Consider the following 26,335-nt stretch of genomic DNA (forward strand, 5'->3'; position numbering starts at 1 on the left):
TCTTATGTGTTCCACATTCATTTACATATATTTATGTATTTTGACCTTATTTAATCCTTATCTACCCACCGTCTCATATATTCACTTTTTACACATAATTTATGAGCTTACATTCACATATATTCATTTAATGTTTTAAAACCAACAACTTTCTATCTTTGGAATAACTCTGAACTCTCCTTTTTTATATTCCAATTTTATTTTTTGTTTTTCACTAGCCATTGTTTGTTGAACATATACTCATTCCATCATTTTACTTCTATATTTTGTATCAAATGTTTTTCATTTTCTCAATTAATTGAGATCCAAGAGACAAGGATAAAAAAAACTAAAAGCACTTTTTTTTCTTAAAGATAAAACCTTAATCTACATTAAAATTGTTGGCATTTGCATGAAGATTGCATTAATTATATGTTATGTTGTCATTGATGTCAATTGAACCAGTAATGGTATTTATGATATTCCTAATATTGTTGTTGTTATTGATATTGTCTTGTAACTGGTAGGAAGAGCTTTGAGGAAGATGTTGTAAACTAGTATGTTAGTTTGTGAGTTGAACCGGTAAACCAGTGTATAAAGTTAAACCCTTTTCTATGCAATGTAATCGGTAAAACCTACCAATTATTTTGGTTAAACCCTAACCAATCAATTTTGTTGGTTTAAGATCTAATGATGAGAAATAATGATGGTGAAACGTGTGATCATTGAATGAGGATTAGTTCAGATTGTTTTTGGCGTGTTTGTTCATTTGATTGATTGTCTAGGGAATGAGAAAAGTGGATTGCATCTAATGCATAGCGCGTGATGAGTTACAAGTCTAATGAAGTGGTGATCATGGAGTGATTGGATTTTTCTTGAAGAATGTGTATAGATTTCTATGTATCCAATGGTCACACTTGAACCGATTTGTTAGTAATCTCTATGAGAGAATTAGGTTTTTGTTGTGTTACCGACTTAATTGATTTGTATTTAAGGTCGATGAAGTTGTTTTGTAAAGTTGTTGGCAAAGTGTTGGTTGAAATCAGTTGAGTATGTGGTTGCCTAACTGGAGAGTGGATCTGCAGTTTGAGTAAAGGCAGATTGAAGCTTAAAAGGATCTGATCAAGCAAATGTAGTGCTATTTAGACAGATCAAGAAAACTTGTTGTTTTCTAACAATTACAACAAAAGTGAAATCCCCTAACCGGGTAAGCTCTAACAAGATTGGTTACTTCTTAAATCCTCTAACAAGGTGATCCATTAGCTTGGATTCTCAAATCCTCTACCGAGGTTACTCATAACAGGGTATTTGTTTTTCATTAAGGCATTTTGTAAATCCTTTAACCGGGTGATTCCCAACAGGATCAGTTCTTAACAAGACTTGTTGTAAAAGCTTTAACAGGGTTGGCTCCTAAAAGGGCAAACTTCAGAAGAGTTTAGATAGCTATCTTGTGAGTCTCATCTCACTGTGGTTTTTACCTGTAATACCCTAAAAATGGTCATCTAAACCATGAGCCCCTAATCTCGACAACGTCACCAATGTCCTAACCAAAGGCAATTAAATAAATCTTGAGCACACAATTAATTTCTAAAATCATCAATGTCACATGGCAAAATTAATCACTCAATATTAATTAAATATTTAATTAATTAATTAAATCATTCCAAGTAAATCACTTTAAACAATTATCTTATTTATTTTAATTAAATATCTTTTGCATATTTAATTAAATAAATCAATTTGCCATTAAACCTTCAAAAAGAGGAATTAATTTGAAAAATAAATAAAAATTGCCATAAATCTTTAAAAAAGGAAACAAATCAAGAAAGAGGAATTGGAAATTATGAGCACAAATCTTCAAAAAAGGAAACAAATAAAAAAAGAAAGTAATTGGAAAAAAATAATTAAAATTTGAGAAAATAAATCAAATGGAGATAATCTTGAAAATCAAATAAAAAATTGAAAAAAATCTCAGAAAAGCAATTAAAACAATTAAATATCAAAATTGAATGAAATAGAGAATAAATCAATTTTTTTCTAATTTTATCTTAATTTTAGTTCAATTTCCTTTAAAACTGAGAAAAGCAACCAATCACATCAATTCACCTGGATTGTGCTTCCTCTTAAAAAATCTTGACCACTCATCATCATTTGATCTCAGTCGTTGGTTTCTTTCTGAATTTTCTATAAATTCAGACTCTCATCTCCTAATCAAGGATCTTGGAGAATATATGGTTATCATGTTGTTTTTGCTCTAGGTTCATTGATATTTGTGCATTTAGATATTCATATATTAGTTATTGCATACATATTTAGATCATTTATCTCATTTATTTCTTAAATCATGTTAGATTAAATCTTCCAAATCATACATTCATCTAGCTTAAATCTTGAATTCATTAGCTCAATCTTATGCTCATATAGATAAAAATCCTTTGTTTAGTTGTTTTTTAGTCACTGGATAACTTAGCAATCTGAGAGCAATCTAAACTCGCATCTACTAGAAGGCAATAAGCCGACTTGCAATGGATTTCATTTTGTCATTTTTTATTAACTAACCCATGCAAATAATGGTTTATTGAAGTGTTGTGTCTTACAGCTTGCAAATACCAATTCACTTTTCACACAAATTACCTATTTGGGTTTTCTACGTATAAACATTTGTGTCAAGTGGTGAATGTTTTTGTGGTTATGATCTTATTTGTTGATTTGATTAACTTATGATAAGGCATGATAACTGGAAGCATTGAGAGATGAAGTATGTTGATATATGATTAAGCCTTTTTATGTTTACAAGATTGAAGTTGTTTACTATTAAGTTGCTATAACAGTTAACTGGTTGATTTTGAGTATTCTTATGAGTATTGATCTTGATAGTGAAAGTTTACTTTGTGAGTTTGAATTTGAGATTGGAAAGTTTGTATCAGTTTTTCAATTTATTGATTCACCCCCCCCCACTCTTAGTAATCTACCAGATACTTATTCTTTCATCATACGATCAATTGGTATCAGAGCATCTCAGGTCCTCTTTAACCTTAAAGCCTAATAGCTTGAGGAAAAGATCTTGTAGATCATGATGAAGAAGGAAGGTCCGAAGTTCAGCAAAAGATAACTATAGCATATGGAGCGACAAAATGAAGATTTACATTAATAGTATGGGAAGTCAGTATTGGGATCATGTAGAAACTTTGTATGTTACACCTACTGGAACTCTAACTGATGATCAAAAGAAAGAACAACAAGAAAATCATCAAGCATTGGAGGCTATTATCAGTTCCCTGTCTGATGCTGAATATGTAGATGTTCATGGTCTTGAAACTGCATATGAAGTATGGAAAAAACTTGAATAGATTTATAGCGGTGATGAACATGTTAAGATTGCTAAAGAGGAGAGCCTAGGAGGAAAGTTTGATGACATGAGAATGTTTGAAGGTGAGAATATCCAGCAGTATGATCAAAGGAGAAAAGAGATAGTTGGTGAAATACAGAGTGTAGGAGGGAAAGTGGAAGATGCCACAGTGATCAGTAAGGTACTAAGAACCCTACTACTGGTTTATGCTATCTAAGTTGTAGCTATTCAGGAGCTGAAGTCCATTTACAAAATTAAGGTATCTCTTGACTCTATCATTGGCAAACTTACTGCTTTTGAATTAAATGGATATGATGGTAGTGTACAAAAATCAAAATCTGCATTCAGAGCTTCTGTCTCTAACCCATCTGTGAGAAAAAGTAGAGATACTTATCATGGTTATGAATGTAGATCCAATAGAGATGTTGATGATGAAGACAACTTAGTGGAGCTTGAAGCATTGTTGGCAAAACGACTGCCTAGAGGTACTGGTAAATATAGAGGTAAACTACCTTTAAAATGTTTTGCATGCAACAAGAATGGTCATATAGTAGCTAACTATCCTAATGGTGAAAATGAATACAAGAGAGACAAATTCAAGAAGTATAAGGGCAAAGGCAAGAGAGATTGTCTTATAGTGATTAACAATGGTATTACTGATGAAGAATCTGATGATGATGCTAGTGAAGATATTGTGTTTGTAGCTATTAAGGAAGAGATATCATATCATAAGGCACTAGTGTCCAGGATGGATAACTCTAATGATTGGATCATTGATAGTGGTTGTTCACATCACATGACTGGTGATTGGAGCAAATTTCTTTCCTTGAAGGAATTTGATTGCAGTGTTGTCAGATTTGGCAATGACTCAACCTGTATGGTTAAAAGGTAAGGGAGTTATTTCTCTTAATGGGAAGAGTAGTGCTGACAATGTCTATTGGGTTGAAGGCCTAAAGAATAATCTTCTAAGTGTGGCACAACTTAATGACAAAGGATACCCACTTGAGTTTAGAAATGGTATGTGCAAAATATTTGACATCAAAGGTGAATTGATTGCAACCGGGAAACAAACCAGAGGTAATCTATTTCATCTTAATCCTAAAGTTAGCAACTATTTGATTGCAAAGATAAATGATAGATGGCTTTGGCATAGGAGATTTTATCATATAAACTTTGATAATATTGTCAAAGTGAGCAAGTTCAAGACAGTAAGAGGTCTGCCTCAGCTAGACAAACCGGTTAATTCTCTTTGTAAAGAATGTTAGTTAGGAAAGATGACTTCTTCAACTTTCAAGAGAAAGTCCTTCTCAGCAGAGCACTTGTTAGATTTGGTTCATACAGATCTATGTGGACCAATAAGAACAAGAAGCATTCAAGGTGATAGATATTTCATGATCTTCACTGATGATTGTTCAAGGATGATGTGGGTCACATTCTTGAAGGATAAGAATGAAGCTTTTGGTAAGTTCAAGGCATTCAGGGCCTTAGCTGAGAAAGAGAGTGGTAAAAAGATAAAATATTTGAGAACAGATCAAGGCGGTGAATTTACTTCTGAGGAATTCACTAAGTACTATGATGAGAATGGTATCAAGTGGCAACTTTCTACACCAAGGACACCACAGCAAAATGGTATAGTAGAGAGGAAGAACCAGTCAGTGGTTGAAGCTGCTAGAACAATATTGATACAAGGAAGTGTAGCGAAAACATTTTGGAAAGAAGCTGTAAGTACAACTGTCTACACAATGAACCGAGTTTTGATGAAAAGAGGTAAGGACACGACCCCTTATGAATATTGGTATGGAAGATCACCTAATGTTAGCTATTTTAAGATATTTGGTAGCAAGTGTTTTATTAAAAGAGGTGATTATATTAGCAAGTTTGAAGCTAAGAGTGATGAAGGCATATTTCTTGGCTATTCCACCAAGAGTAAGGCCTATAAATGATTCAACAACCAGACACAGAGAATTGTTGAGAGTGTTGATGTTCGTGTAGATGAATGTCTTGAAGTCTTAGAAGGAACCAGTTCAGAGAAAAAGGATGAAGATCCTTGCATTTTTGTTTTAGAACCTGAAACTGTTAAATCAGAAATCAATAAAGCAAATGCTGATGTACTTGTTCAATCGGAACAAATAATTTCAAAAGAAGATGATAATGAAGAAGTTGAACCTAAAGAGAATGATCATGTTATTCCTAGGTATGTGAGGCTAAACCACAGTCTTGAGCAGATTATTGGGGATAAGGATGTTGGAGTACTAACTAGAAGGAAAATAAGAGAGGACTCTTGCATGATCTCCACCATTGAACCTAGAAGTGCTAAGGAGACATTTGGTGATGATTATTGGGTTAAAGCTATGGAGGAGGAATTGGATCAAATTGAGAAGAACAACACTTGGGCCCTGGTACCCCGACCGGTAAACAAGAGTGTTATAGGTACTAAATGGGTATTCAGAAACAAGTTAAATAAAGATGGTGTTGTAGTTCGCAACAAGGCAAGATCAGTTTGCAAGGGTTATGCTCAAGAAGAAGGTGAAGATTATGGCGAAACTTTTGCACCAGTAGCAAGATTGGAAGGTGTTAGAAATTTACTTGCATTTGTAGCCTATAAGAAGTTCAAGGTATACTAGATGGATGTTAATTCTGTATTTTTAAATGGGATATTGGAAGAAGAGGTATACATAGAGCAGCTAGATGGTTATGCATTGACTGATGAGAAAGACATGGTATGCAGATTGCATAAAGCTTTGTATGGATTAAAACAAGAACCCAGAGCACGGTATGAACAAATTCATACACATCTGATGAAGATAGGTTTTGCAAGAACCAGTGATGATAGTAATATTTATCTCAAGTCTGAAGAAGATGAAATACTAGTCAGTGAAATATTTGTTGATGATATTATTTTTGGAGGTAATGATGTCATGAGCAACAGTTTTGCAGATGAAATGAAAAATGAGTTTGAAATGTCTTTAGTAGGGGAAATAAAAAATTTCATAGGCTTGCAGATATAGAAAATAAAGAATGGTATTTTCATTACTCAATCTAAGTATGTGAAAGAGGTTTTGAAGACTTTTGGCATGAGTGACTGTAAACCAGTTGGCACACCAATGGTTACAAGTTGTAAGTTATCCAAGGAAGATGAATATAAGTTTGTTGATGAAAAGGAATACAAGTCAATGATTGGCAAATTACACTATGTTGTTCACAGCAGATCGGATATTGCCCATGCAGTTAGTATAGTTGCAAGATTTTAGAAGAATCCAAAGGAAGCACACCTGATTGCAACCAAGAGAATTTTTAGGTATCTGAAAGGTACAGTTGACTATGGATTATGGTATCCATATGGAGGAAACTTTGATTTGAAGGCATACACAGATGCTGATTAGGCAAGAAATGTTGATGATTGGAAAAGTACTACCAGTGGAGCATTCTTTCTAGGAGGAAGGCTAGTTTCATGGAGTAGTAAGAAGCAAAGTTGTACTTCACAATCTACTGTTGAAGCTGAGTATGTTGCAGCTTATATGAATTGTACACAGGCTATTTGGATGAGGCACATTTTGGAAGGTTTTAAGACGAATATCTTAGAACCTATAAAGATTTTATGTGATAATACAAGTGCCATTAATATTTCTTAAAATCTTGTTTTGTACGCTCACACCAAGAACATTGAATTCAAGTATCACTTCTTGAGGGAAAAAATTCAAAGTAAAGATGTTATCTTAGAGCCTATTTCTACCAAGGAGCAGCTTGTTGATACCTTTACCAAACCTCTTCCTAAGACCACTTTTGAGTATCTTAGAGGTTAGTTGGGGGTTGTCCCTCTTCATGAAGTTAGTTGAGCATGATGATGATTGCATCAGTCCCTGGATCACTTGAAAAATTTTACATTGATTGATGAAGAAGTGGATGTATTCTGGGTAAGTGCGAGGTAATGGGTCACAAATTGGCAGAAGCCTGCGCATTGGAAAATGCACTTTTAGAAATGGGGGTTCATTTTTGCTTCGGGTCCCCAAGGCAAAAAGAAACAGGGGTTCGAAGTGAAACTAAACGTGCCCCCGCTTGAAAACGAAATGGGGTCCCATTTTTAAAAAATGAGCCCCCATTTTAAAATCCGATTTTACCCATTTTTTTTGGGTGCATTTTGTCATTTTTGGACAATAATGGTAATTTTAGGAACGAGCCCCTGTTTTGAAAACAGGGGCTCGTTCTCAACGGGCCCCCATTTTCAAAACGGGGGCCCGTTTTGTGGAAGTTGATTCCACAACCCGCCACTTGCCTCAGGATTAGGTTCAGGATAGTCCTGGGATGGTCACACCTGAGACATGGACCTGCAAATTCAAATCTCCATGAGCGAAAGCAAAAATATGAACTTCTGAAATAGTTTACGTGCCCCTAATTAGAGAATTTTTATATGAAATTAAAACCCATTTTAGATTATACTGTCTAGATTCTAAATATGTAATTTGTTTTTTAAAATTGATTATTTTAACTATTTTTCATTTAATTTATACTAAATCGGGTCCATAAACTTGAAATATTAACTAATTTTGTTAATTAAATAACTTTTTTATTTTAATGAATTTTGAAAAAAAAAAAATGTCATCAATCTACAAAAAAAAAAATTCTATTTAAAAAAAAATTAAAAAAATGTTAAGTTTACGTCAAATTATGTGGGTCATACACGTCAAATTTTTAAAAAGATAATTATGGTCATTAAAAATTAATTAAAAAAAATACAAAAAAATATGCTCATCAATCTTCAACGTGTTACAAATCATTTCCCAAAACGGTTTGAGAAAATAATTTTAATTGTGTCAAAAGTGTGGGTTGTACACATGCATGGTATGGTCCTGAAACAACCATTTTTAAAACATAGTTTTTAGAACTCCATTCAAAAAGTTATTTTTTATTATGTGGGTATTAAAATAAATTACATATTTGGAAATTAGACTCAGAGGGATATCTTTTATATTATTGACTTTTTCCAAGATTCAATTTCCAACTATTTCAAATTTTAAGCTCAAATGAGACAAACCCTGAAAAATCAGGGAAAACACTTCCACTTTTTGGCCAAAAAGTGGACTCATCTTCTTGCACTGACCCTTCTATAGGGGGAGCATCAAGTTGCAGTATGTTGTTGATGCATAGTGAAAATTTGATATTACATGTTTTACTTTCAATTTGGCATTGTTGTCAAAGGGGGAGAAGAATTGTGTGATTAGGAGAAGAATTATGTGACTGGCAAAGGGAAACCAACGACATGTTGAAGACAAACAGAGCATGGTGAATACTTGTTAATGTAAACCAAGATTCTTATTCACCAATCACAATAGCAATTAGAGGTGTTGATATTTGTATTACCATCAATGCCAAAGGGGGATATTGTTGGCATTTGCATGAAGATTGCATTAATGATATGTTATGTTGTCATTGATGTCAATTGAACCAGTAATGGTATTTATGATATTGCTGATATTGTTGTTGTTATTGATATTGTCTTGTAACCGGTAGGAAGAGCTTTGAGGAAGATGTTGTAAACATGTATGTTAGTTTGTGATTTGAACTGGTTTATAAGGTTAAACCCATTTCTATGTAATGTAACCGATAAACCCTACCAATTGTTTTTGTTAAACCCTAACTGATCAAGTTTGTTAGTTTAAGATCTAATGATGAGCAGTAATGATGGCGACACATGTGATCATTGAATGAGGATTAGTTCAGATTGTTTTTGGCGCGTTTGTTCATTTGTTTGATTGTCTAGGGAATGAGAAAAGTGGATTGCATCTAATGCATAGCACGTGATGAGTTACAAGTCTGATGAAGCGGTGATCATGGAGCGGTTGAAATTTTCTTTAAGAATGTGTATAGATTGCTATGTAAATCCAACGGTCACACTTGAACCAATTTGTTTGTAATCTCTATGAGAGAATTAGGTTTTTGTTGTGTTACCGACCTAGTTGATTTGTATTTAAGGTCGATGAAGTTGTTTTGTAAAGTTGTTAGCAAAGTGTTGGCAGAATTTAGTTGAGTGTGTGGTTGCCTAACCGGAGAATGGATCTGCAGTTTGAGTAAAGGAAGATTGAAGCTTAAAAGGATCTGATCAAGCAAATGTAGTGCTATTCAGACAGATCAAGAAAACCTGTTGTTTTCTAACAATTACAACAGAAGTGAAATCCCCTAACCGGGTAAGCTCTAACAAGCTTGGTTACTTCTTAAATCCTCTAACAAGCTGATCCATTAGCTTGGATTCTCAAATCCTCTACCGAGGTCACTCCTAACAAGGTATTTTCTTTTTATCAAGGCATTTTGTCAATCCCTCAACCGAGTGATTCCTAATAGGATCAATTCTTAACAAGACTTATTGTAAAAGCTTTAATAGGCTTGGATCCTAATAGAGGGAACTTCAGAAGAGTTCAGATAGCTATCTTGTGAGTCTCATCTCACTGTGGTTTTTACCTATTTGGGTTTTCCACATATAAACATTTGTGTCAAGTGGTGAATGTTTTTGTGGTTAGGATCTTATTTGTTGATTTGATTAACTAATGATAAGGCATGATAACTAGAAGCATTGAGAGATGAAGTATGTTGATATATGATATAGCATTTTTATGTTTACAAGATTGAAGTTGTTTATTGTTAAGTTGTTATAACAGTTAACCGATTGATGTTGAGTATTCTTATGAGTATTGATCTTGATAGTGAAAGTTTACTTTGTGAGTTTGAATTTGAGATTGGGAAGTTTGTATCAGTTTTTTCAATTTACTGATTCACCCCCCCCTCTTAGTAATCTACCATATACTTATTCTTTCATCATACCATCAAAAATAACATAGGCCATGCAAGTCTATGAAATTTTACTAAATTACAATTTATATTAAAACCAAATGAATTTACAAGGCTATTGTAGTGTCATAACATTGCAACCCTAGCAATTTTAACCACATTTGAGGCCCTCGCCTTGGCAACAACATCTCTTTCCTTGACCAAGTCCTCTTCTTACACTTTCACCCTATGAACCTTTCCTGTTTGAGCCTTGAGGTAGTCTCAGGACCCTATCTAGGCCCCAAGATAGGGCAAGACAGTGGCATGGCACCCCTGTCACCACCTCTTAGGGTGGACCTAAGATAGGTCTACCCGACCCCTTTTGCATAATTTGTTCTTTGAGGATTGAGATCCTCTTTGTCGGCCTTCGGTGGATGAAAATAAATCCTCTAGGCATGTATAAAAGGAGATTCAATTCCCTCATTCGATATGTGATACATGAGAAAGATAAGGATAACAAACCAAATTCAAGCAAAAGCTTTTCATCAAGCATTCAAGCCTTCAAGCATCCATGAAGTCCCCTTCTTCATTCATCCATTGGAGCAACATTACAACATTCATTTGCAAGCATGTATGCATGTTAGGATTTTGTCATGTTACATGCCATTTCATGCAACACTTGTGATTCCATTCAAGAAGCAAAGCAATCATCATCAACAAATTGCAGATCTACAAGGTATACATTTACATTGTTTACATTCAAGCATTTGCAATTACTTTCTTTCAAGGTTGATTCCTCAACCGGGGTTTGACTGAGGAAAACCCCTATCCACAACCCTTCTTCCCTTCTTTTCTATGTGTAGGTTACAAGCGCACAACTGTATTTTCAGATCTGGGCTCCATTTACAGAGGCAGAAAAATGGCCCTTTTCGTTTCGTGGATTTTTCGAAGGACCGTATGCACTTTCAACACAGTCCCAATGACTTTTCTCCAAATTTGCGGGGCAGATCCATATCAGTCTAAATATCTCAAATCCAAAGTTACAATGCGATCACGAACCAGTAGCTCCTCATTACATACCTAATTTTTCTACAATGATCTCTTATATATATGAGTCATTTTACAATTTGCCAAGCCGACTTACAATAATTTTACAATAATAAACAAAATAAATTACAAAAAAAATTCCTATCGGCTTCTGTGTTGGTATGCTTCCTTTCACTGCCAGTGCCGGTGGTCTGTGTGCCGGTGTAGAATCTGACTTTGCTGGTGCTAGTGGATTGCCTTGCCGGTGTAATAGGATTGTAAGGTTTCCATCAATGACAAAACCTTCAATCACCTACAATGTCTCATTGGAGTGTGCATTTGCCAACAATCTCCCCCTTTGGCATTGATGGCAACACTCATTAGAAAAATTTAGAAGTGTATCCAAAAATTGAAGTCCAAAAATTGTTACCAAAAATGTGTGCTCCCCCTGAGCAGATGATCCATAAGTTATTGGATTTTTCTCATACCACTACTCCCCCTTTGGCATCAATGACAAAGGTTGTCAAAGTGTCAATAGAGTGTAGTTTCCTATTTCAACCTTGTAACCTGTTGGTTACAATCTGAAAAAGATCTGCCAAAACCAGATTCAAGCTCTCAATGAACTTTTTACTATCTTTTATTGCAACCTCTATCCTCTAAACTGTACTAGTGAGGTGTTACATTTAAACTGTCGGTGTTTTCTGTCCTTGAACCAGGGCATTAGATAGTTCTTTCCTTAAGGTGGTGAGGAAGTCCAGTTGTGGACTTAGTCTCCATTTAAGTTCCTTAGCCTTACCTTTTATTCTTTCCTTTTCTCTTTCCAACTCTAATAGTTCTTCCTCAAAACCTGTTATCTTCTGCTCAAAAACTGATAATGAATCAGATGAGTTAATGAAATTATCAGCTAGTTGATTTATTTCTTCCTGTATCTTGCTGATCTTCTTGTCTATATCAACTGTCAAAAAGTTAGTCTTACAAGTATCTCTGTACAAAGTTTTGAATTCCTTTAATGTGCTACATAATTCTGGTAGAAGTGTGTCAAACTGCCTTGTACACTTCTTTATTTCTTCCTCAAAGAATTTGTGTTTTTCCTTCTCTAATCTCTCCTTGAATGCTTCCTCTTTTATTTGTTCAACTGTCATAGTGTTTTCAGTAATATACTTAGACAAAGTGTCAAGTTGACTCAAAGAATCTTTATTTTCTACATTACATTTTGGAGCTATCATCTTCAAAATTGGAATTGTATCATCTATAGCCTTGTATGCTTGTGAGCTACAATCTATTATTTTCTTTAAGGAGTCCAAAGGAACTTCTGTTACATTAGTTGATTTGAATCCTGCAGTTGAAGTGCCAACACTCTATATCCCATCGGTGGGAGCAATATCCTTGCTTGTGGTGACCTCTAGTAGGCCAGTTTGTGTTTCCATTTCTTTAAGAAAAGGTTTGTCTTGCTCAGTTGATATCGGTGGTACTGACTCTGTGTGAACCTATTGCTCAGCCTGTTGTTCTGCTTGTTGCTCAATGTTACCATCTGTCGGTTTACCTTCTATGTTATCTGTTACCGGTGACTCACTAGCCATATTTGTCTTTCCAGTTGTGTCCTTATCTACCACAATGTTAACTTTCTGAGTGTCAATGTCAACTGTGTATAACACCTCAGAGTTTGGATTTGTGTCCTCTTGTGGTATCTCCATACTCTCATTAGCCGGTTGACTTTCAGTCGTAACTATTGGTGGAGTATTCAGAGGCGGTGGGGATAAGTTATCTTTTTTTTTATGCTCAGAGGTCCACCAACCTTGCCTTTACCCTTATCCTTATCTTTTTTATATACTTTGATAGGTTTAGGATTTCTATACTCTTCCTGCTTTTCTTTCTCAATAAGGAATATGTCCCATGCATTAGCAGTTTCCTCTGTAACCTCATTTATTCTACCAACCATAAGTGCTACATGCCGGTGTGCAGTTGAGAATACTGTTTGGTTAGCCTCTGAGATCATATCATCCATCTCCTTTGGTGAGTTAACAGGATAAACAACAAGTAGTTTCTCAATTTTTTATTTTCTTGTCAAGCTCTACAACAACTTGCCTTCTAGCTTCAAGTCTTTTAAACAGTTCTGTCAGTAATTCATCTACAACTTGCATCAAAAATTTCTTATAGATATCCAAGTGTAGAATTACACTATTTTCAACTTTCTCCTTGTCATCAATTGATAATGTATCGTATAATTTGTTGATGTTTTTCAGTTGTCCATCCTTTGTTATTTCATCTAGTAGTTTTTCAATTGGAGTAATGTTTTGTTGAGTCTTTTTCTTTGGTGTTAACTTTTTCTTCTTTGGAGTTGTCTTCTTAGATGGGGGCCTTACTGCCTATTGTTTTTGTCTGGTTCTTCTAGGCAAAGGTGTGGATACCGATGAAGGTTCTCTTTTCCTCACAACTCTTTTAAATGTAGTTGGCATATCACTTTCCAAAGAAGTTGCTACTGGTGAAAGGTGAGTTTCTGGCTATTGTACTTGTAACTCATCTTCAGTGATACCAGTTTGTTTAAGTACATCTTCTTTGATAGCTTTTGCTTGCCTAGATCCTCTTCTTACTGTTTCTTCTACCTTCTTTACTCTTTTCTTTGATTGAATTTGATTCTTAATAGTCTCAGCACTGCCAAATACCTCTTCTTTTGGTTCCTTAGGTGCTTCCAGAAGGGCTTTTGCATATGTTTCAATTATGTTGTCATCGGTTTCATAACCCATTTCAGTAACGCAAATGGTTCTTGGGACAACTGCATTCATCCAAATCTCATCCTTTTTAATAACAAAGCATATTTCATCCTTATACTTATCTACAATTGTTTGTGATAATCTGACTCTAGTGTTCATCCAGGCCTTCAATGCTTGAAATTATTCATTAATATTCTTTTCTCTGTTTTCACCCATGTTGTTTAGTAAATTAGATAGCTGTTTGCCTACCAGTATGTCAAAACCTAGATTTTTGTTGCCAATACCGAGCACCTGTTTTGTTATGTGCAGCATTAAACAGACAAGTAGGTTACCAAATCTAAATGTCCCATTTTTGTCTTTCTTGATCTTTCCAAGATTATCAATCAGTTCATCCTTCAACCATTCACACATGTCTATTTTTGCATTATCATTGATCATGTCATAAGCACTCTTTATGCATAAGCTAGAAACTGAATTTAACCTGTTTGCATGTGTTGTTTTATACCCTAAAATCATGCTAATGAATCTGACATTGATGTCGGTTACATCATTCACTCTTAAAGATCTCTTCTCAGATGTTGCTCCTGTCAGGTTGGTCACTACGTCATTTGAGACCTTCTTTGTCTTATCAGGTTTGTTATTGGTGGAGGGTAACCCTGTCACAGCCTTTACTGCCTCTTTAGTTATATTGTGAACTGAGTCTAACCAGAAAAATTCACCATGAACCCTACTTAAAAATATCCTTTTAACATCCTTAGGGAATTCCGAAATACTGAGGATTTCAGTGAATCCTAGGGTTTCGACTATTTTGTGTTCAGGTTTCACATTACTGGAATCATCACAAGTTACAGTCTTATACATGTTCTTAGTTTCCTCATCACCTAATTCTTCTATGTGACAATGAATGTACATTCTAGGGTCTTCTGCAAAAACTACTGCTTTGGGGATTTGAGAAAATGCACCAACATTATCATCCTTCTTAGCAATTTCAGGAACTAACTAAAATATGGGCCTAGGGCATTTGATTACTTCGACTATAGTAGGGTTTGTTATGAATTCAGGTACAAAAGAAGATGCCATGGTTATAAATACCTTTCTCCACCTTAAGAATGATTGATTGTTGAATTGCTTTGCTACTTTGCTTGAAATGTCTTTGCTCATAATTTTTGTGCTCTTCGAATGTTTGAATGCTTGCTGAAGTAGAATGGAGCCAAAAACACTGATTTATAATGTTCATTTTGTCAACCACCACATTTAATGCTTGTCAGTTAAGTAATGACTTAACTTATCTGCCGGTATAGAAGTAATTTCAACTTCTCATCATCAATCGAGGGAATAATAGCATGCTTCACATTTGATTTGCCAAACCCTCAAAGAAATTTTCTTCAGTTAGATGAAGACTCTCCTGCCGGTGGAGTGTTACTTTGTTCTGTCAGTGGAGGAGTATTCCTATCAACATTTAGTTTTGATTTCCTGATCCATTGTTTTGAGAACTCCTGCTTTACATCTTCAACCTTTTCTTTACCTTTCAAACTAGCACCATTATTGTTTACTGGTGAGGACTTGCTTCTACAAAATTTTGCAATATGTCCAATTTTGTTATAGGCATAACAAGTCACATTATTTTTCTGAATAGCTTTCCCATAACCTATGTCGGTTTGTGTTCTGCATTGATTAGATAAGTGTCCAAATCTTCCACAAACATAACATCTCACATTCATTATGCAATTCTCTGAATTATGACCAACTTTTTTGCATTTTGAACATTGATCGGTGGGTGTATTGGTTTTCTGATAATTTCTAGATCTACATTGATTTTCTCTATGACCATACTTGTTACACTTAAAGCATTTGCCATTAAATTTATAAGCAGTAGGTTGTCTTACTGGTTTGCCATGATCCTGTGTGTTTGCAATACCAGAGCTTTCACCAGTTTCAAAGCCAAGACCATTAGTGTCACCATTAGGTTTTTGATCCTTCAACAAGTCACCAAGTTCTTATGAGCTTTTCTTGAATTTTTCTTTATGTTGATTTGCAATAGCTAGTTCTCCTTCCAAGATACCTTTTTGTCTCATGAGTTCATTTGGGTCATTTTGTGCATGCATTAGATCTGTCTTCAACATGTCATTTTCATAACTAAGTCTTGTGTTTTCATTTGCAGCATCATTCAGTCTTCTAGTCAAGTCTTCTTCATTCTTCTTTCTATCTTCAATTTCTTTACAAAATCTCATAGTCATATCCTGCATCTCATTCTTTGTTGTTATGTTTTCATGTTTCAGCTTATTCATCATATCACTAAGAGTTTCCTTTTCATCATTCTCATTTTGCATCTTTTCACAAAGTTCTCTTCTCTTGTTTCTTGAAATGGTCAGATTTTCTTGAAGTTCTTGAATAATATCCTGTGCAACTTTTAGATCATCTTCAAGTTTGATATTTTTCAATTTTTCTGCATCATAATCTGAGAGAGTTGCTTCTAATTGCTTCATCAAGTTTTCCATCTCTACCGGTGTCAAGATCTTCCTCAAGCTGTTAGGCTTCTGAAAATAGAGGACCAGGCTCTGATACCCATTGTTAGGATTCCCACAGATTCTGAGAGGGTGGGGTGAATCAGTATCTAACCGGTGAATTGATTTTCTTGACTTAAAACATATAAAGCATATTAATACTGTATACAGGTAAACAAGAAATAATGCAATGAACAGAGATAACATCAACCACATGAAAAACACACCATAACACAGTATTTTAATGAGGAAACCCGGTGTAGGAAAAACCTCGGTGGGATTTGTGACCCACAATATTCACTTACTGGCCAATAAGAGAATATTACTCCTACAAGAGGGGCCTGCACATGCAGGAAGGCCAAGTGCCTAGAGCTCACTGCTCAATTACAAAATGGGAAGTCTCACTGACTTACAAAATGGATTATATAAATCCAATGTCTTATACTGCTTCAAAATAACATCTACTATGCCAGATCCAGTACCGGTTTATAGCTCTGCTTCTTACATAAACCCTTAACCTATAATTTGCATAATAGGTCTGCCTTATTTCACCTAATTACATTCCTCAATGCATACCTAATTGTTCTACAATGATCTCTTATTTATATGAGTCATTTTATAATTTTCCAAGTCGGCTTACAATGATTTTACAATAATAAACAAAATAAATTACAAACAAAATTCCTGTCGGTTTCTGTGTTGGTATGCTTCCTTTCACTGCCGATGCCAGTGGTTTGTGTGCCGGTGTAGAATCTGACTTTGCTGGTGCCGATGGATTGCCTTGTCGGTGTAATAGGATTGTAAGGTTGCCATCAATGACAAAACCTTCAATCACCTACAATGTCTCATTGGAGTGTGCATTTGCCAACACCTTTCTCTCTCCTAGGTGGGGAGTCACTAGGGTTCAATTTTCCACTTTACAGCTATATATGCTATCTTCAATCATTCCCTGAAAATTGTAAAGTTCATCTATAAATAGAAACTTGACTTAAGACAACTTGACCTTAGTTATCCATTAATCTCCTTCGAGTTAGTTGTAGACATCATCTTAACATAATATTTTTCTTATGCATCAAATTTTCTTCAATACACTCCAATTTTTGATCTTTCGAAGACTATAAACATCATCTTAACATAATATTCTTCTTATGCATCAAATTTTCTTCAAGACACTCCAAGTTTCGATCTTTCAAAGACTAAAATTTGACCCACATAAATTTTCTAAGACTATGCAAATTAAGATAATCACTTGACCATAAACATTATCTTTATTTTATGTTACAGTTATATTTTCCACAATATATATTCTTAACCAATATTCTTAAAACTAAATACAATTATTCTCATCATTTATTATTATTTTAAATGACTAAATTTTATACTACTTCTCACATCATGTAATTAAATTAACTACTTCATAAAAAGGCTTTTAATCTACTTAGCTATATACAATATTGAACCATTTTCATATTATTTCATTACAAGTGAAGGTCAACCATTCTACTTGTCACATCACTTAACTAAATTAACTTCTCCATTAAAAGAATTATATTGCCTTAGAAAAGACCATATACAATCTTTAACGTCAACCATTCTACTTGTCACATCACTTAACTAAATTAACTTCTCCATTAAAAGAATTATATTGCCTTAGAAAAGACCATATACAATCTTTAACCATTTGTATGGGATTTTAATAAAACAAGAAGATCAAATTTATCTTCATTCCTTGCATGGGATTTTATCAAACATAAAGATCACCTATAATCATGGTATGCATTTAAATAATGTTATGTTTAATTTTAATTTGATACTATTTTTATGGTTTAATTTTAACATAAAAATTAAAGGATGAAGTATATTAATTTTATCAAATTTATTTGTACCACAATTTCAATCTTATCTTTGTCACATGATCACATAATTTTTTATTTAAAATTTTTATATTGAGAGCTTTCTTTTAGATTCAACTTCACCAATAAAACAATATTCATTTACTAAAAATAATTAGAATACAAAATAAGAATTTTCCAACAATTTCAAAGACTTGCATACATTATTCAATGAAATTTTAAAGCTATTGTTCACACAAATCATTTTATAGGGGGCACAATTACAAAATGACACAAATTTCGCCACCAATAAACCAAGACTTACAGATATTCTTCAATAAATTCTAAAGCTATCATCCACACAAACCATTTTATAGAAAGATACAATTACAGAATGACACAAATTTCGCCCAAGAATGATTATGACACTAAAAACATACAAATTAGACCTAAGAAAAAACATACTACAAATTTATTTTATTACAATGAAAGAAAAAGCCTTTACTCGTTCACATTGCAAGACAATACAGGCTTTCAAATACAACCAAATTACATAACAGATACAATACAATACAATAAGCCGTAGCTGCAGAGGCTGCTGAAGATACCAGTGCTACCATCAACTGCAAAAAGTGAGAAATCTTGATTAAAAAAAACGCCCATATTCTAGGAGTTTCAACAACCCTATAGATACCCTTCATGACAAGTTCTATATGATAAATCTGTAGCATCGACAATCCATATAGTGACCAAACTCCTTCAAAAAATTATCACTACAACAATAACCAAGAACAAAACCTAATCGGTGCACTATTCACACTTCAAAATACATGGTTGAGAATGACTCCTTGAAATGGATGTTGCGGATTGATAGAGAGAATCTGAAGAAAAAAAAAATTGTAGGTACGAGGAGTGGTGCCATCAATCCCAAGCTATTTAAGAGGGTGGAGGATGAGACGTGCATAATTGTTGAGCCTCCAAAAAAATTCATTAAAACTTGACTCTCCATTCTCTTTGCATGGTTGTCCTTAGTTGTCATTAAGGCTTATGTTGGGACTAGAAACTAGGAACCTATGGTTCCTAATCCATAAGGGACCTCTAATGACCTCCCCTATATAGCCACTTTTGGACTTTTTACTTGGGTAAAAGGTAAAAGACACACGGCCAATAGCACACTTTGACATGACGACCCTTATGGACATTTCTCAGATTGGTTATTGATGAGGGATCATACTTGATAGGCATACAAAGGAAAGAAATCAAGAAAAAGGATATGACAAAATTGAGTTCGAACAACATCCACATAATAATGAAATTTATCGTAGATATTGTAGATTTTGTTCCACCATGTTTTAAGAATCAACCTTCAACTCAATATAAGCATAAATCACAACTATAGAGGTTGTTGATAGTACTAATGCTACCATCACCTACACATAGTGGGATATCATGGTTAAATTTGAACTCCTTTATTCTAGGATTGTCAACAACCAACAACTCCCCTTTAAAAGGTTCTAGTTAAACATAATTCAGAATGTTAATGGTAGAACCTAGAGGATGGTTCCACCTTGTAGCACTTTCAAAATGAAGGATATTGTAGTCGTTAATACATTTCTTAAAATTAAAATTCTTTTGGACTTACTCTATATGTTTTTTTATTGATGTTTCAGATCACATTCAACGATCCATTATCAATATGATCCAAAACATTGATCAGGAAAGCATACACCATAAATCCAAAATCAGTTCTATTTCAACATAAACTACATGAAAACTTATACCTAACACGCATTTCCTTTTAAGATGCTCATTACAAAAGTATGTGAATTTATGTAAGTCACGTAAGATTAACTCTAAGAATGATACACTTAATTAGACACAAAATGAATTTTTAAATTTTTTTGGGCAGATTTATAGAGCTAAAATGATGACATCTAACAAAAAGGAGAGTTCATATGAATTTGAAATGACTTACTAAGTCGAAAATAGTGAGAAAAAATGTACTAAAAAAAAGACTCCTTGCGCGTGGAGAAAGCCTCGAGTATTGACAATGCAATATATCCACAAGCCACTCAATGCGCCTACGATTACACCAAAACAAAATAAATAATAAAATTATTTGACTTTAAAGTTTACATTTATTTGTCATTAATTTGATTCAAATAAAAGGTGAAAGATATCAAGTTATGCTTGTCTCTTAATAAAACAAAGTGAAGATGCTTAACTTTTAATTTAACCATATAAATTGGTGATCAAAACACTATATATTTATAATTTTTAATGAGTTTAGAATTAAATTTTGAGAATAGATTTTTTTATTTATGTAAATTTTAATTAATTTTGAATTTATTTTGATGGAATGATAAAATATAATTTGTTACAAAATATTATTTAACATATTTTTATATTAAAATTTTGTTTTGTTTTGAGTTTTTATATTTTTGAAAAAATAAATATATTTATATATCATAATGAGTTTGGTATTAAATATAATAATATTTCTTTTACTTAATTTTAAGTTTATTTTGATGGAATGATATAATATAATTTTATAATTATTGGTGATGCATTTATTGTATTAGGCTTGACTTATGATTCAACATTTATTCTCGTGTTTCACATTCATTTGCATACCTTTGTGTATTTTGACCCTATTTAATCCGTATCTACCCACCTTCTTGTATAGTCACTTTTTACACATAATTTACCAACCTACATTCACACCCATTTTCACATATTCATTTAATGTTTTAAAATCAACAACTTCGTATCTTTGGAGTAACTCTAAGTATGAATTGATTCTAAACTTTCTTCTTTTTTTAATTCTAAAATTCTTATATTTTTCACTAGCTAGTATTTGTTGGACTTACACCCATTCCATCGTCAGCGTTTTTACTTGTATGTTTCATTTCAAATGTCATTCATTTTCCCAATTAATTGATATCTAATATTTTTATATTAAAATTTTGTTTTGTTGAGTTTTTTTATATTTAAAATATATATATTTATATATTTTAATGAATTTTGTATTAAAATTTAATAATATTTGTTTTTACTTAATTTTAAGTTTATTTTGATGGAATGATATAATATAATTTTATAATTATTGGTGATATATTTATTGTATTAAGCTTGATTTATGATTCAAGATTTATTCTCGTGTTTCACATTCATTTGCATTCCTTTTTGTATTTTGACCCTTTTTAATTCTTATCTACCAACTTCTCATGTAGTCACTTTTTACACATAATTTATCAACTTCCATTTACGCCCATTTTCACATGTTTATTTAATGCTTTAAAATCAACAACTTTCTATCTTTGGAGTAACTCTAAGTATGTACTAATTTTAAACTCTTTTTTTTAATTTTCAAAATTCTTATATTTTTTACTTGGACTTCACTCATTCCATCCTTTTAATTCATGTTTCGTTTCAAATGTCATTCCTTTTCCCAATTAATTATATCCAAGATACAAGGGGAAAATAACTAAAAGCACTTTTTTTCACTTTTTTTCTAAAAGAATTGCTTTTGGTTTGACTTATGATTCAATATTTATTCTTATGTGTTCCACATTCATTTGCATATCTTTATGTATTGACCCTATTTAATCCTTATCTACCCACCTCCTTTATATTCACTTTTTACACATAATTTATGTGCCTACATTCACACCTATTTTCATATACTCATTTAATGCTTTAAATTCAACAACTACTTTCTAATTTTGAAATAACTCTAAACTCTCTTTTTTTTATTCCAAAATTTTCACTAGTCTATGTTTTGTATCAAATGCCATTCATTTTTCCAATTAACCTTAATCTACATTAAAATCACATAGGCCATGCAAGTCTATGGAATTTTACTAAATTTCAATTTATATCAAAACCAAATGAATCTAAAAGGTTATATATGCTAGCTTTGATCATTCCTTAAAAATTGTAAAGCTAATCTATTAATAGAAACTTGGCTTAAGATAACTTGACCTTAGTGATCCATTAATCTTATTCGAGTTAGTGGTATACATCATCTTAACATAATATCTTTTTTATGCATCAAATTTTCGTCAAGACACTAATTTTGATCTGTTAAGGAATAAAATTCAACCCATGCAAATTTTGTAAGTCTACACAAATTAAGATAATCACTTGACCATAAATATTAACTTTATTTAATGTTACATTTACATCTTCCACAATATATATTCTTAACCAATATTCTTAAAACTAATTTCAATTATCCTCCTCATTTTATTATTATTTCAAACGACTAAATTTTATACTACTTATCACATCATGTAATTAATTAAAGTTCTTCATAGAAAAAGCTTTTAATCTAACTATTTACAATATTTGACCATTTTCATGATAATTAATCACAAGTAAAGATTAAAAAATTCAACTTGTCACATCATTTAATTATATTAATTGCTCCATTAAAAGAATAATATTGCCTTAGAAAAGACCTTTTGGTGTATTTAGTAAACTAATAATCATTAAAATTAATTAAAATAAAATAATAATTACTTTACAACAATTTCATAAACTTAGGACATTATTCAATAAATTCTAAAGCTATTGTTCACACAAATCATTTTATGGGAGTATAGTTACAGAATGGCAAAAATTTCGCCACCAATAAACCAAAACTTAACAGATATTATTCAATAAATTCACAAACTATCGTCCACAGAAACCATTTCATGGAAAGATAAAATTACAGAATGGAAAAAATCTCTCCATCTAAAATATACATGGTACTATTATGACACCAAAACAAACGACTTAGACCAAAAAAAAGCGTACTACAAATTTCATTTATTACAACGAAACAGAAAGACTTTTCTGGTTAATATTGCAAGACAATACAGGCTTTCAAAATACAACCAAATTACATAACAGATGATACAATACAATAGTACTACAGTCCACTGTACTTATTCCAAATCTGTGACTTATCGCCGGCCTTTGGTGTGTTTGTAGAGAGTGTACAACTGTATGAGAGTGAGTAACGAGAACGCATTCAATCCAACGAAGGAAACTCCCAGCGCTGCACCCACATAACGACAGAACTTATCATAGACATTGCAGATTTTATGCCACCCTGTGTGAGAATTGCCCTTCAACCCAATATAAGCATAAGCCATAGCTGCAGAGGCTGCTGAAGATATCAGTGCTACCATCGACTGCAAAAAGTGAGATATCTTGATTAAAAAAACGCCCATATGAACTAGGAGTTTCAACAACCCTACAGATACCCTAGAGGCTAGTTCAACCCTGTGTACCACCTTCCAAATGAAGGAAATGCGAGTCATTAAGTTTGCTTTTAGATTTTTATTAGATATATTTTTAAAATCGACGTTTGAAATCAGATCACACTCGATAATTCATCAACATTATGATCACAGATCTAAAAACAACTCTTTTAGACGTCTCTCCTTTCACAGATACACAAATTAAAACACCATTAGAAATGTTGAAGGCAGAAACTAGAGGATGGGTGGAGGTACCACCCTGAAGGACATGCGAATCCTCAAGTTACTTTAAGTTGAGTATGATTCCTCATCACTGTGATCTAAATTATCAAATATATATTCCACAAATCCCCCCCCCCCAAAAAAACAACTCTTTTTCACAGCTCTCCTTTCAAAGCTGAATTAAAACACCATTAGAAATGTCTATGGCACAAACTAGAGGATGATTCAACCATGTTTCACACCGGAAATGAAGGATATGTAAGTTATCCAGTTGTTTTTAAATATACATTTTTCTAATTGATATTCGAAATCACAATCAATGATTAACGTAAAAAATATACACACCCAAATCTAAATACAACCCTTTTTGAACATACTGTGGAAAGATTACTGTTCATTTCAAAATGACATAAAAAAAACTTGACAATTGCTAGACGTTGCATAATTTATTCAAAGAATGATATACTCAGAAAATGAGAAATTTAGAAAGTTAAAACTATACCACCTAACCAAAGAGACTTCTTTCATCAGATTTTCACAAATTCATTAGTATATCATTTAGCTGCTTCTGAATTTTGAGAAGAGAGATTACATGAATTCAGACAACTTACTATATCAGTCACAGCGAGAAGAAAAGTGCTGAGAAAGGAGGACTTCTTGCGCTTGGCGAAAGTGGCAAGTATGGAGAGCGCTGTGTATACACAAGCTACTGAATTCGCTACAACAAAATAACTGTAAACACAACAAAACAAAACAAAATCAATTAATGATATGAGATTTCCACAATCATAATAGAAATTACTAAAAGATTTTTAAACTAGATTGCTAAAAACTATTACGCAATCTAATCCAAATAAAACTTTTAACAAAAACAAAACCAAATTAATAAAACTCCAAATCCTCAAACAACAAAACTCAAAAACTTTGAAACTAGTCCATATAAACACATACATGAAAGCAGGGGAATAGTTGTATTTAGCAGGCACTGGAACAAGGACAGGACGTCCATTTACAGTAACTGGAACAGAATTCACAACAGCAGGCACCATTTCAGTCTGTTTAGCTTTCGACATGACAACTGCTGCAGAAAGAGTTGCAGCGACTGCAAGTAACCTCAACACAAACTCCATTGCAAAACACCCACCACCAGAAGAACCCTCAGAATTCCTCTCCACCCTCTCATCATGAGTATAACCATTTGTAGTCTCCAAAGACCCAGGCTTGATATGAGACGCCATGATTACACAAATCTTCCCCCTCCACAGACTTCTCTCAACGATCTATAAATAGAATGCACAGGAAGTTTATCTCATCTACTCAATCGTACGTCTATCCGTCACATTTAGTGCCGTGTGAAAACAAGTAAGTTATTATTGAAAGTAGGCCCTGCAAAAAACATTATGATATGCCAAGTGAGGACAATGCATTGATAAGATCCGAAGCAATCTTGTCGCCATAGCTGTCAAAACGGGATGAACGACTTTATTGTAATGGTGGGCCAGGGATTGAAATCGGTAAATGCACGTTTAGAAGGATGGTGGAAGATATCTACCATTATAATGATGAAATCAATGTGGGTTTGCTACTGACTGCACCTGAATTTCTTTATGACCTAAAAAAAGGTCGATGGGTAAAGAAGGAAAGAGTATGAATGAAAACGCGTTTGGACATGCCCGCCATAAGATCGGTCAATGGTGCAGGTGAGAAAGTTATTTGCATTTTTTTGGTGCCTTGACGGCTTAATCTTCTAGAGGCACGTCAGATTTGGCTGTTAGTTATGACTTCTACAAGCAGAATTTGTCTGTGCGATGGAAAAAATTTGGCTGAGTTGTCTCTGACAAATCCTTTTTTTAAGTTTAATTTCTTGATTTCAGCTAATGCACGAGGTATACTAGAATCAGATCGCATTTACAGAGTTCTGCCTCTTTTGACAGCTCATTCCAACTATATCCCAAAAAGATTGGACAGAAGTATTTTTTTAAGTTAATAAATTGATGACGATAAATGGGCCGTTGGATATTTATTATTATAGTAACGTGGTGTGTTAGTCAGTTTCTGGTTATTAATAGAAAGGACTTAGGATAACGATTGGATTTTTATTTTTCATTGTAATAAGTTGACTTTACTTATTGGGAAATTTTTTATTATAATTTTTTATAGATTATTTATTTCAGGATTGTGGGCAGATAGAAGTAGGATAGTGGAATATTTTATTATATTTTTTTAATAGATTCCTTATTTCAGGATTGTGGGCAGATACTAGTAGTAGGACGAGAATGGAATATTTGATAGTAAATTTACTTTTTTTTTTTAAATTATTAAAAAATATTTGATTTAATGACAAAATTTAAGTTATAAACATCTAGATGGCGTCGAGTTCAAATCTTCTTCAATTAATTATAATAATATTAGTTGAATTTCATTTTCAATCATTAAAATTCACAAATAATTGAAAGGGAAAGGATCTCCTCTACATAAATATATAAACAAATTTAGTATATACATTACCAAGGTCAAATTATATGAAAAAAGGTGAATGTATAGACTACAAAAGGAAAGTGTATATTTAGAGATAAATGTGTCTTATAAATTTAGGATAACGATTGGATTTTGATTTTTCTTTTTAATAAGTTGACTTTACTTATTAGGAAATTTTTTATTTTAATTTTTTATAGATTATTTATTTCAGGATTGTGGACAG

General features: G+C 33.0%; 1 protein-coding gene across 1 annotated transcript; it reads right to left on the bottom strand.

The window, feature by feature from the left end:
* Positions 1-22,942: 22,942 nt before the first annotated feature.
* On the bottom strand, positions 22,943-25,488 carry LOC131041746 (CASP-like protein 1U1). The gene is made up of 3 exons (XM_057974939.2): positions 24,586-25,488; positions 24,246-24,366; positions 22,943-23,343 (listed from the first exon to the last, which is right to left on the bottom strand). The coding sequence occupies exons 1-3, from the start codon at positions 24,870-24,872 to the stop codon at positions 23,113-23,115; spliced, it is 639 nt and encodes a 212-aa protein (XP_057830922.2). The 5' UTR covers positions 24,873-25,488; the 3' UTR covers positions 22,943-23,112.
* Positions 25,489-26,335: the final 847 nt, after the last annotated feature.

Source organism: Cryptomeria japonica, chromosome 8, assembly GCF_030272615.1.
Source record: "Cryptomeria japonica chromosome 8, Sugi_1.0, whole genome shotgun sequence".
In the NCBI taxonomy this organism is placed as follows: domain Eukaryota; kingdom Viridiplantae; phylum Streptophyta; class Pinopsida; order Cupressales; family Cupressaceae; genus Cryptomeria; species Cryptomeria japonica.

Excerpts from the sequence above, each read along its gene's own strand:
- LOC131041746 (XM_057974939.2), bottom strand. The coding sequence starts at position 24,872 with ATGGCGTCTCATATCAAGCCTGGGTCTTTGGAGACTACAAATGGTTAT. Across the intron at positions 24,367-24,585 it reads AACTATTCCCCTGCTTTCAT|TTATTTTGTTGTAGCGAATT; the intron begins GTATGTGTTTAT and ends TTGTGTTTACAG. Across the intron at positions 23,344-24,245 it reads TTCTCGCTGTGACTGATATA|TCGATGGTAGCACTGATATC; the intron begins GTAAGTTGTCTG and ends CACTTTTTGCAG.